General features: G+C 54.4%; 2 protein-coding genes and 1 long non-coding RNA gene across 7 annotated transcripts; 1 reads left to right on the top strand and 2 right to left on the bottom strand.

The window, feature by feature from the left end:
- Window positions 1-2,015, bottom strand: LOC104849506 (cytochrome b561 domain-containing protein 1). 4 transcript variants are annotated; one of them, XM_010605979.2, is made up of 3 exons: window positions 1,694-2,015; window positions 1,162-1,199; window positions 1-633 (listed from the first exon to the last, which is right to left on the bottom strand). In XM_010605979.2, exons 1-3 carry the CDS (start codon window positions 1,839-1,841, stop codon window positions 130-132), a joined length of 690 nt encoding a protein of 229 aa, XP_010604281.1. In that variant the 5' UTR covers window positions 1,842-2,015; the 3' UTR covers window positions 1-129. The 4 variants fall into 4 exon arrangements, with proteins under 4 accessions (XP_010604281.1, XP_010604283.1, XP_010604284.1 ...); XM_010605981.2 differs by having other exon boundaries at window positions 1,827-2,012; XM_010605982.2 differs by lacking the exon at window positions 1,694-2,015 and adding an exon at window positions 1,483-1,686.
- A 1,033-nt stretch (window positions 2,016-3,048) lies between these two features.
- On the bottom strand, window positions 3,049-9,697 carry Atxn7l2 (ataxin 7 like 2). 2 transcript variants are annotated; one of them, XM_010605972.3, is made up of 10 exons: window positions 9,510-9,697; window positions 9,024-9,128; window positions 8,428-8,638; window positions 7,854-8,140; window positions 7,255-7,337; window positions 6,648-6,901; window positions 5,644-5,842; window positions 5,383-5,504; window positions 4,117-4,912; window positions 3,049-3,207 (listed from the first exon to the last, which is right to left on the bottom strand). In XM_010605972.3, exons 1-10 carry the CDS (start codon window positions 9,544-9,546, stop codon window positions 3,193-3,195), a joined length of 2,109 nt encoding a protein of 702 aa, XP_010604274.1. In that variant the 5' UTR covers window positions 9,547-9,697; the 3' UTR covers window positions 3,049-3,192. The 2 variants fall into 2 exon arrangements, with proteins under 2 accessions (XP_010604274.1, XP_010604275.1); XM_010605973.3 differs by having other exon boundaries at window positions 7,854-8,044.
- On the top strand, window positions 8,089-9,129 carry LOC104849503. Its single transcript, XR_776769.2, has 3 exons — window positions 8,089-8,157; window positions 8,649-8,669; window positions 9,012-9,129. It is a non-coding gene; the product is annotated as an uncharacterized LOC104849503 (long non-coding RNA).
- Window positions 9,698-11,415: the final 1,718 nt, after the last annotated feature.

Genomic DNA, 11,415 nt, shown 5'->3' with positions numbered 1-11,415 from the left:
TTTCTGCAGCCCCAGGCCCACTTATGAAATACAAAAATCTAACCACTTGTGAAATCAGTCCCTTGAAGTTCACCAAGGAGCCACTGAAATCAAAGGCAAGTATCCCTACTAAATTCAGTTTGGAGGCATTCACATTTCCATTTTCTTCCTTGGCAAGTAGGATCTGGAAATCTGGTGCATGATCACCAGGGCTGGGTAGAGGGGCAGTGCCAGGCACAGGTACCAGGCTGCACCTTTGATCTGGGCCTGGAACCATACTGAGTACATTCCCAGGAGCACTGTTCCAGTTGCCATCAGGTAGACCACCAGTCCACATGTCAAGTGGTAGAGCTTGAGGCGAGCCACCCTCGAGACCCTGGCTGCTCGGGGAAAAAGTAGGCAGAGCCCACACAGTGCCTGGGCACCAGTGGCCAGCAGCGTCAGAACTCCTACCCAGCTGTGCCAGGACACCAGATGGGGCAGCTCACTGCGGATCTTGCTGGAGATGATGAAGCCCAGGCCTAGGGCAGCACAAAGGATGGTTAGGGTCTGTCCTGCCCAGTGGAGCCGGATCCAGGCCTTTCGGGAACAGAAGAGCAATGGGGAGTGCTCCGGTGAGAAGATTAGGATGGCCTCAGCCATGCAGAGGCAGAACTGTGAATACAAAAGAGGGCCGGTGAGCTGTAGATGTGGCTTAGAGACTTTGAAAAGGAGGTCACCTCACATATCTAAATGGAGGACAAAGGGTGAAGCTTCCTCCAAGACCTCCTGCTTCATAGGTCAGAACTTGAATAGCTGGGAATTGGCACTTAATGTAAGTCATCATTCCAGCTGACATTTGCCTTCCCATTTCTGGACCAGTGGAATGGCAAATGTTACTTTCTTCTGAATTTGGGGGACAAGGACAGTGACAAGTGGATAATATGCTTTCCACTTCCTCTTTTCAGGCCCCAGAGACGTAATCTCTCCCACACCCTCTCATCTTCTTAACCCCCTGACACTCTACCCAGAGCCCAGCACTCCATGTTTCTCAGGCCCATAGGCTATGGGGAGAGATGAAGCCCTGCTGTCTTCCCCACGTCTCTGAACCTTAGAAAGGCAGAGCCTTGTGAAAATTGGATATTTCCCCATGGGTGATGCTAAGCATATCCAAATCAATTGCAGATAGAAACTTAAACTCACCGCCAAGGCCATGAATACTGGATGCCAGGAGAAAAGACCTAAGAAACAGAACAGGCTGATGGCTGAGCACCACTGCTCCTACCCACCTTGGCTAGGTGGAGCCCAAAGAATCGGGGCACAGGGGAAAGGGCAGCATATCATGCACAAACCTACTCAGGAATTCAGGGCAAAGTGGAGTGACAAAGGACCTTTGATCAACCACGAAGGACTCATGCCAGCTTGGCCTGGGGTCCCCATTTGGCCTCTCTCAGCTGTCAGTTCAGTGCTAGAGTAGACCTCCGCCTCCCTTCCCTTGTATCCTTCATCAGGAGCCTGGCTTACAATGAAGTATCCGGTCTGTTCAATCACTTGCTCTCCCCCACACCCAGCACCCGTAGCCCCACCCTTTCTAGACTCCCCGGGCCCCGCCCACCAGGCTCTAACAACCCAACGGCTGCCCGACCCTTCACTGTTCCGGGTACCCTCCACAGCTGCCCCTCAAGCACCTCGGCTCCGCCCCCTCTCATGGTCCCGCCCCGCCTCACAAACTCACTGGTTCCTGGCCGGGACAGCGCAATCAGAAAGATGGTGAAGCCCAAAGCTACCAGGTGCGCCAAGATCCCACTGCCTCTCCGCAGCCAGCGGGTCAGTCTGGACTCCCTCGCTGGAGCGGGAACCAGACCTACCTCCAGGGGCTGCATGGCCTTTCCCGGCCAGCCGCACAGTCCAGCTGCTGGAGGCGTCTTCCGGGTTTGCTATCGCAGAGGCGGCAGCGGCTGCAGGAGAGGCTCCTCCCCGGGGATGCCGCCGGCATTGCGGCGGAGACGCCCACAGCGCCCCCTGGGGGATGCGGGGGCGCTTCCGTGGCCGCTCCCAGGAGTCCCAGACCTGAGGGCTACCAGCCCACCTTCATTTGTATCTTTGCGCCTGTAAGGGCTGTATCTTAAGCAGCCTGCGGATATTATGTCTGGCAACCGATTTCAGTGATACCCCAAATCATGCACACTTGATATGTTGACCCGAGTGTAAAACGAGTGTTTTTAGCAGCTTTCCCGAAGTACTGGGATTTCCCTGGCCACTCACTCTCCTGCCTAAACACAAGGAGAAATAAAAGGACAGGGCTGAAAATCTAGTGCTCTGCACCCGGTGAATTCAGGTTTGAGGGCGAGGAAGGGGATGCTACTCTCATCCCTCACCCGCAGCTGTCCCCAGCTGAGAAACGGAAGAGCTAAGGCACTCCCTTACCGCCTCCACAACAGCTGTTCAACTCTGAGAGCGAGGTGATCCTGAGGAGCCAGGGCCTCCCACACCCCAGGTTTTGCAAGTGATCTCCCTTCTCCCTTCTGCATACAGAAAGGGGTGGTCCAGCCCAAGGAGGCCTATCCTGTCCTTAAGGACAAACCCACTTGCCCCCCAAAAGGAGACTAAATATACTCGAGCATTCAATCCTTGGAACAATTAACCAACTCAGCTCAAGCTCCCTGTGTGGCTGAAAACAAGAAAATGCTAGTAAGAGGTGGGAAGGGCAGGAACCGCCAGAGAAACAGACAATAACTTGGAGTAGGATGGAGGTCCACGGTTGCTGGAAGACCAGAAAAAGGTTAGGAGCGACCTCGCATACACTGAGCCAAAGGTGCAGCTGCCCTCCCCTCTCCTCTCCCTTTCCAACTGGACCAGAGTCAGGATTTTAGGAACCTTGCTCCGAGACCTACACTCATCCTATCTGAAGACTCCATGCAAATAAATAAACACACACACACACACACAATGTTGGGAGTGAATCTGAATACCTATCATGTAAGCATCCTGGGTGGGGTTAGGGACAATAAGGACACTCATTTGCTACACTGTTTTTCTTCCTTTTCTGTGTTTCTGTTTTTATATTTTCTTAGCAGCAACAGAACAGGGAGACAGTCTTGAGGTATTTTAAAGAGTTTTTTTTTTTCTTAAAAAAAATAATATAAAGTTATAAAAAGCGGCAGCAGCCTGAGGCCCGGATCTGGAAGGGAGGAGGTGCTGGCAGCTCCGTTGCAGTGGGCAGGCACTTTCTTGTTAATGGGCTTTTGACTGTAAGAAGACAAGAGGCAAGAGACAGGGTCAGGATAGGAACCTAGCAGTCATCTTACCCAGTGAACTATGCAGATTATAAGGGCTAAATCCTGATTTTCTTCTGCTGGCCTGGTAAGTAAAACTGAGCAAGGGGAAGATGAATACCAGCCTAAGAGGGGTAGCCTGGCAGTGAAGCTGGAGAACACATGCGCATGCTTACACACATAGATGTGCACACACACACACGGTCAGACCCTCAACAACTGTCAGGATGTACTGGATTGTCCTATGAGTACCAGGGGAGTTGGTATACATTAAGCCCATGTTTAAACCAGGCAAATACTCCCTACCTTCCCACTCTGTCCCATCTCCCATAAGTCCTTCCAGGACTTCCATTAGAAAGGCAGATAAACCTAACTGCAGGCTTTAGTAGAAACCCTGGAGAACCCAGGGAGGTGAGCACAGGAACAAGACTGGCAGCCATGTCTCTTGCCATTCAGTGTCCTGATATAAAAGGAGGAACCAAGGAACAAGACCAGCCCAACCTTCCAGTTGCTCAAGCATGTTGAGCCTCAGTTTGGAGACCCAAACTCCTCTTCCTTCAAGGGGTAGAGGTAGGCTTAGGTCCTGGGGCAACAGCCATAGCAATTCAGGAAGTAGCCCCTTTGCTTAAAGAAAAGCAAGGGCAGACAGGAAGCAGCATTCCCTGAACTCAAGAGAAAGGCAGTGGATAGGGAAAGATTAGGCAAAAGCTGAAGTCACTTGAGATGACCTCTCTCTAAAGTACTGTCCCAGGAACTCTCAATTTCCTCCTTTTCCCTTCCCTGCATAATCACCTACTTAACACCTCTCCATGTCAGGTACCCACTGCGTACCCTACACTCAGCCTTCCTCTCTGCCCATGCTCTTCAGGGAGCTAGTTGGTACCTTCAGTGTAGAGCACTTCTCCTCAAAGGCCAGGGCTGGGCCTGGTTTCTTGCGGCGCACAGAGCAGGCTGTGTCGGCAGGGGCACCAGCCTGACAGTGCTTGGCCTTCACTGGCCGGCAGTAAGTGGCCAGGTTTTTCCGTTTCTTGGCTACTTCCTCCTCAGAGAGGCAGTTGGTTGGCAGGGCCTTGGCTGAGTGTCCAGCAGCTCCCCGGTTCTCCAGCTGAGAAGCCTTGACAGGTATGGGGGGTGGATGAAGAGAACCCCGACAGTCCAGGGGCCCTGCCCGCTTCATTCTTGGCCCCACTGTCCCATTAAGCCCCATGGCCAGGGATGTTTTAGTCTTAGCTGAGAGACCCCGACAGCCAGAGGGTTTGCCTTTTCCAGTGGGTTCAAGGATGCAGGTCCGTTTGAAAGTAGTAGGGCCAGGGGATAACTTCCGCTTTCGAGAAGGAGCCTCCATCTCCACCCCATCCTTGCCTTTGGATGATTTGCTGGCCTTGGAAGGTGGCAGCTTGCTGAAGGATGGGGATGGCGTGTTGGCAGGCAGTGGTGAGGTGATAGCCTGGCTGCCGCCCATGCACTCTGCCTGACTGCAGGCGGCTGCCACACTGGGGGAGCCTGCAGGGTAGCTGGGAACAAGGCTGTCCTTGTTAGGGTTCATGGAGGCTGGGCAGGCAGGTCTGGGAGGTGGGCCTGGAAGTCGGGGGCAGCTGCCCACAGAGGATGGGCTAAGGGGAGCAGATAAGGTGGAGCTGATAAGATGGGGTGGAGGTTCAGCCGCTGGTGGGATCTTCCTGCAGCAAAAAGAAATCCCACTGTGATTAACAAACAAAACAAGAGGATCTTCCCAGCACATACCAGTCTCTCTGCCCTGCCTAGAAAAGGCCAGGACAGCCCCAGAGTTGCTGCCATCTGCTGGGAGACAGTGGAAGTAAGGGTTAGGCACAAGGCACAGGGAGAGGAAAGAATGAACTCATTCTGTATATATGAACTAGTATACAGACGACCACATTTTGAGTCTCAGTTTGGGCATCCTCTATCCCAAGTTACCCCAAAGGTACAGGAAATGATAAGAGAAAGAGTCTAGGCTCAACCCAACCCCCCGCCATCCATTCATGGCCTGCTCCATGATGCTAAATCCCCTCCTCCACTCATGCCACTCCCTATCTGGGGTCTCAGCAATGGGCACGTGCGAAGGACAGGGGCTTCTAAAGCCCACATATGCTCAGCTTAGGAAGGAAAGTTCTGGGCCCGTGAGACTCACTTCCACATGTGTGAGCTGAGGTGCCGTTCCAGCATGGAGCTGAGTGCAGAGCAGAACCGGTCCAGCCGGCGGCTAAACACATAGCATCCTGGGCTCACCAGGCGGCTCCCAAAGGTGCAGAACTAGAGGCAGAAGGAAGGGACATGGTTGGCGGTGTCTGAGGCACAGGGAGGCATCTGTACATAAGATCTGACCTCTCCACACTGCGGGCCAGGAGGGCTGGCCCACCCCCCACCCCAGGCCCCTGCCCCAGGTCCTTACCGCCTGTGGCCGCGGGGGCCGGGTTGCATAATGGCAGTCAGGGGGGAGGTGGAGATCGTCAGCTGTCCCCTCCTCCTCACTCTCCTCGCTGGAGGCCTGGGCCCCACCCCGGGGCAGAGGGAAGGGGAACAAGCCTGGGTCCCCATCACCACCACAGGGGCTTTCATCATCCAACTCACTCTCAGAGGAGGCCCGGGACCTGGAAGGGCCAAAGGGGAGGTGAGGGTGATGTGACTGGGGTGGGGTCAGGGTGGGGTCGTCCCTGAACCACCAAGCTCAAAAGGCTGGGCCGACACCCTGCTGGGCAATCAGAGGAAGAGGAAAGAGGAAAGGATAGGAGGGCATGACAAAGCTCACAGAGGAAAAGACAGAGCCCGGGCCACAGCTCCCAAGGGATCTCTCCCCAGCCCCTTCACTTCCCAAGCCCTGCCTCCTCAGGGGGAAAATCTGCTCCAGATTCGCCTCCTCCAGAAAATCTTCCGAGCTTAACTGCACCCAGCTCTGGTCAGCCCAGTCCTCTCTCAACCCCCTTCTTGCATCACATATTCCTGTGAGCCTGTCTGGGAGCTGAGCCTGTTTCGCGTCTGCCCTCGTGTTACAGGCAGAGATGCGTGTGTGTCTCCTTCGGCAAGGCAGGCTCTCCCCGGGGTCCAGCGCAGCCTCTGCACACGAAGGGGCCAGGGAATAAATACACAGTAGGACTGCCTCACCCAGGACCCTGACCCTTTCAGCTCCCCAATGATAAGTTTCAGCTTTTTGGAAATAGCTGGGAAAATGTTAAATCCTGGGTGTTGGATCTGGCATGCCACAGACAGGCTGGGGTACTGGGATACGTGTGGGCAGGAACAAGGGAGCCACCTGCTTCCATACCATTGCCAGGGGCCCAGATATCCCCCCACATTCAAGGTTCATCTACAACACTCCCTGGGCCTGTCTCCAAGGGGTCCCTGTTGCCTTAGGACCCAAGCATCCCAGTTAAAGTGGGGGTTGGATCTTGTACATACCTGGACAGTGCACAGTATGGATAGGTCTGCTTGGCTTGAGCAGAGAAGGTGCTGCAGGGAACCGCTGTTGCTGCCAAAGCCTGAACTGAAGAGGGAAGCTCCTGGGAGGGGCGCTCAAGAGCTGACTCCTTGCGTCCTGGGCTCTTCTCCTTGGGAGACTCCCCTTTGCGGGAGTTGGCCTTCAGCTCTGCCACTAGCACATCGAAGTCCTTGGCCCTGCCCTGGACCTCCCTGCGCTGGTGTACCGAGTGAATCTAGATAACGGCAGGGTAGAGGGATGGGGAGTGGGTATGAGCTGAGCACAGGTGAGGGGCCAAGGTGTGTCCGGGCCTAGGCAAGTGGGGAGGGGTGTCAGTGTGTTTGTAGGTGTGCTCTTGTTTTACTCCCTTGTGAAATAAACCCTTCTTTGGGGTAGGGAAATCTAGAAGCCACTCTTCGGCTGCTGCTCTCACCTTGTGTCTACTGGGGCTTAGCTTCCTCTCCCCATCCCTGGAGTTCACCTAACCCCATCCCTTGAGCTGGGTCTTTAGTAACCTGTAAATTCGTCTCCTCACCAAGGCCGTGTCTGTGCTGCCCTCCCTCATCATGCACTGGGAATTGGGATTACCTTGCAGGTCAGCAGGCGAGTGCAGATCTTTTTGGTCTCTGGATTTATGACCCCACATTGCCTGTTGAGATCGCACTCCTTCCCTATGGGGAAAGCAGTCCCAATAAACCTCACGGGCATTTCTCAAAGGCCCAGGAAGAATTGGGACAAGGCAGAAGAGCCTCCAGCCTTTAGGTGTGGGGCTCCCCTTTCCAGACGAACTCCTCTGGGCACCCACATCTCTACTGAGTATAGGACGAGCCCCAGCCCCAATCCAGGCACTTCTTTTAGAGACTTCAAGCCCCCAGCAGGACATCAATATCAAGAAGCAAAAGCAGCCACAGGCATTTGGGATGCCAGGATAACCACAAGATATGAGGAAGGAGGTAACAGTCAACTCCCCAAAGTGAGGAAGGGTAACTTCACCTGTGAGCTCAGCCTTTAACAAGAGACTGGGCTACAGAACCTTCCCTGGCAATAACCCTATCAAGGGGAAATGGGGCTCCTGCTGATGGCCAGGCCCAATGCTCCCTGACTTCCAACCCATCTGGCCCAAGGACTTAGAAGCCCAAAGGAGTTCCCACTCTATCTTACTGAACCCCAGGATGGAGACTACTCACGAGCCATCTTCCGGTGGGTTTTGGAAGGCAGCCTGGCCCCACTAGGCTCCTTCTCCAGGGGGCTGCCTTCGGCCCGGTGACTTGAGCCCTCACCGGCAATTATCTCGATGCTCTCTCTGCCAGGAGGCTCCTTAGAGAGGGGAGCCATGGGCACTTTTCCAGGGGAGTCCTTGGGGAGGCCGGCTGGCTGGCTGAGGAAAGCAGAGGGTGGGGCCACCCTGATTCCATGTCCATCAGGCTTCGGGAGACTGGACATCTTCTCAAGATTCACCACAGGCACGAAAAGGCTACACGTGGAGAGACGGTATGGGCTGGGAGGTGGGGAGGCTGGCCCTGGGGCCTGGATGCTAGCCCAGAGCCATTCTCTCAGGCCCTGGAACTTGGGTGGGCTCCAGGAGGGGTGTGGAACATGGGAAAAGGGGAGTCCATATTCCCTGGAATACAAGGAGCTGCAGATGAGACTGGCTGCTTCCTGCTGCGAGCAGTACCTCAACCCGGGGCTCCTACACTAGTGTCAACCCCTCCCTGGGTCAGGATCAGGGCTGGTCTTAGGAAGTCTCCAGCCTCTTCTTACCAGAGATTGTCCTTCTGGGTCTTCTCAGGAGGCTGGTGGCCACGGCTCCGGGACCCCTGGCCCTTCTCCCTGGAGGAGGTTTTGGTGGAACCTGGGGTCCTACAAGCTGGGCCCTGCCCATTCACTACATGGCATTTCTGAGAGCTGGCAGGGGCTGGAGGTGGGGGTGGGGCCCGGGCATAAAGCTTGCTGAGGGGCCCATGTCTTCTTTCTGTCACCAGGAGGTGGAGAGAGCAATCGAGGTGAGTGCTATCAACTGCCTCCTTCCCCAACCTCCTAACCTGCCCGCAGACTCACATCACAGAATGATTTTCCAAAGCACAAATTCTGAATATGCTTCCTTCTCTTTTGAATTTGAGCCTTCAAAGCTCAGAATTCTAGACCAGCTTCCCGAACCCCTTAACTTCACTGGATGTGAGAAGTTTGTTCAAACAATACCCCCCCCACACCCCGCATTGCTATGAAGCTGCTCCCAGAATCTTCCTATCCCCTGCACCACCCTGCACTGCCCCACATAACCTCCCAACTGACCCTCCTCAAAGTTCCATGTTCTGTTGTTCCCTGTCCCCTTATCTCCTCCCCAGGGCTCCCCTCACCGCAATGCTTCTGGAAAGCTTGAGGCTTCACCACCTGGCTGCAGTGGTTACACACAACCAAATAGAAGTCATCATGGGCTGGGCAGTGCCCGAAGATGGACATGTCTGCAATGACAGAAGCCCGTATCACTGGGGTTGGGGACCCCAGGTTTCCCTCTAAGGTCATAGAGCTCTCTCACTCCACCACTCAGAAGGCACTTCACCTCCCAACCTACATAACAGGCTTTCTGCTGCATGATCTCAGGTTCCAGAGTTCAATCTAACCAGTACTGAAGCACACGGGGCTTTCACATGAGTGAACGCTAACCACCTATGACTAGAATCTCTAACAACAGGTCACAGGAGCCAGTGCAACCAGCTGACTCAGGCCTATCAAAATGAGGATTCCCCAGACCTGCTCGTTCAGGCAGCCATGGAGTACAGTGGTGGAGGGGAGGGTGGTCGTGTCTGCCCTGAGTCCCAACCCTAATGTGTATTGACTCCCACCTTCTTTAATGAGGGTCATGGCATCCAACTTCTTCATGTTTTTGCTACTCTCCTCTTGCTCAGCCCCTAGAGGAGAAATGAAGATCAGAACATCCACTCCTTTCCTAGAGCCCCATGTCCTGCCTAAGCAGGGTCTGCAGCCAGGCACTATGAAGCCCAATTCCCTGACTAACTCCTGGTGCTCAGAACCACCAGAACAACCTTTCAGTGGGTCATTCTCAAGTGCCTATTCTTCCTTCACCTACTGCCTCTAAAACAGCTGGCCCATTAAGAAGAATCCTTCTGCCTTTCTGACTCCAAGTGCCTTTCACTCCAAGGGGCAGTTCCGGGTCCATTGCTGACTAGTCAGATGATTGTGATTAAATATCATTTCTTCCCCGGGGCTTGCATCCCTATTTAAAGGGGAAACAACCATGAAATTTTTCTATAGATCCCCAAGTCCCTTCTTGAGATTTCTCACACAGGTCCTTTCTGGTACTCTGTGGCACCCCAGATACTTTCCAAGGTTCCCATAAACTCAATTTTGCTCCACCTGAGTTACCAAAGCATTGGCAAAGTTAGACCCAGCTTCTCAGGTCTTGCATTGATAGGATGATCATAGAAGAGAGAAACTACTTTCTTTAGGTCCTCTGGCATCTTCAAAGTCTCCATGGTCAGCTGTGTGAGCCCCTCCCCTACCTAGGGGGCTGTTCTTATTCCCTGGGTATGGGTTGCCCTTGTACCTCAGTTTCTGGGTTAATGACAAAAACATCTTAGCTGTGCAAAGGATTTTTTTCCCCATCCCCCTATCTTATTCCTTCCCCTCCCTCCTCTTCACCCCCTTCCTGTCCCTTGGGGGAAAAAATCAATTCTGAGTCACCAAACCCATCTGACTCCATTTCCGGTTCTCAATGCCCCCAGACCCTGACAATGGCCCCATCCATGCCCACCAGCATGGGGCAGTCCCAGGGTGGACCATGCTCCTACTTAGGTCTGCTTTCATTTGTGCCCACTAACACCCCCTTTCAGGAGGAGAAGATTGTTGACAACCTTATATAATATCCAGATATGAGGGGTAGTGGGTTAGGCATGCAAGAGACAAGGAGCACCTCCCACTCTTAAGTCCATTAAAGGCAAGTGTGGGGAATGATGGACAGAACGAAGCTGGCAGCCAGGAGTCTCACAGGAGAACAAGTGTCATTTGAGACTGCTCCATGAGGTCTCCTACTCCACCTCTTCTCACTTGCAAACTTCTTTAGGGGTGTGACGCCTACTGTCACCCCCGAAGGCCACGAGGCCAGATGCTCCCTGGGGCCCAGGAGACAAAGATTAGAAGAAGGGGCTGTAGGCCTATTCACCAAAGACACTCAGGGGCCTACAGAAGGTGGAGGTCAGGGGAAAGAGCCAAGAAGCAGGGCAAGAGGCCCGGAAAAGGACGGAGGGCTGGACAGGGTAGGAGATGGACTGAAGGGGGGTGGGGTTGAAGGATGGATAGGTGGATGGATGGACGAACTAATTCAGAGGGGGCGGGGGTCCAGGAGCCCTGCAGCCGGCTGGCAAACGCCAAAAAGGCACAGGAGGTGTAGGGCAAAAGCCGAAGGAACAAGGAGGTGAGGAGGGGGGCACAGAAGTGGGGTGCGTGGGAAACACGTGGAGAGGATTGCTGCGGATGGGAAGATCCAGAGCAGGTGCAGGATGGACGAAAGCTGGAGGCGAGCAGACATGGAAAAAGATAAAGGCAAATAAATACGGGGGCAAGTACTGTGCACTAGCCGAGACAGAGGTGGGCTGGGTGGGCTGCTAGCGGTAAGCCGGCGCTAGGACCCGGAGGCGCGATGGTGGCTGAGCGGGCGGGCACTAGGACCCGGCGGGTCCTTTGTTTGGGGGGCCGGGGAGCCGGACGGCGGCTCTAGTCGGCGGCTCCCCT

The sequence above is a fragment of the Fukomys damarensis genome, unplaced genomic scaffold (genome assembly GCF_012274545.1).
Source record: "Fukomys damarensis isolate Sample0158 unplaced genomic scaffold, DMR_v1.0_HiC HiC_scaffold_33, whole genome shotgun sequence".
NCBI classification, from domain to species: Eukaryota; Metazoa; Chordata; class Mammalia; order Rodentia; family Bathyergidae; genus Fukomys; species Fukomys damarensis.
The sequence above is the reverse complement of the archived record's forward strand: the minus strand, read 5'-3'. Positions and strand labels throughout refer to the sequence as shown.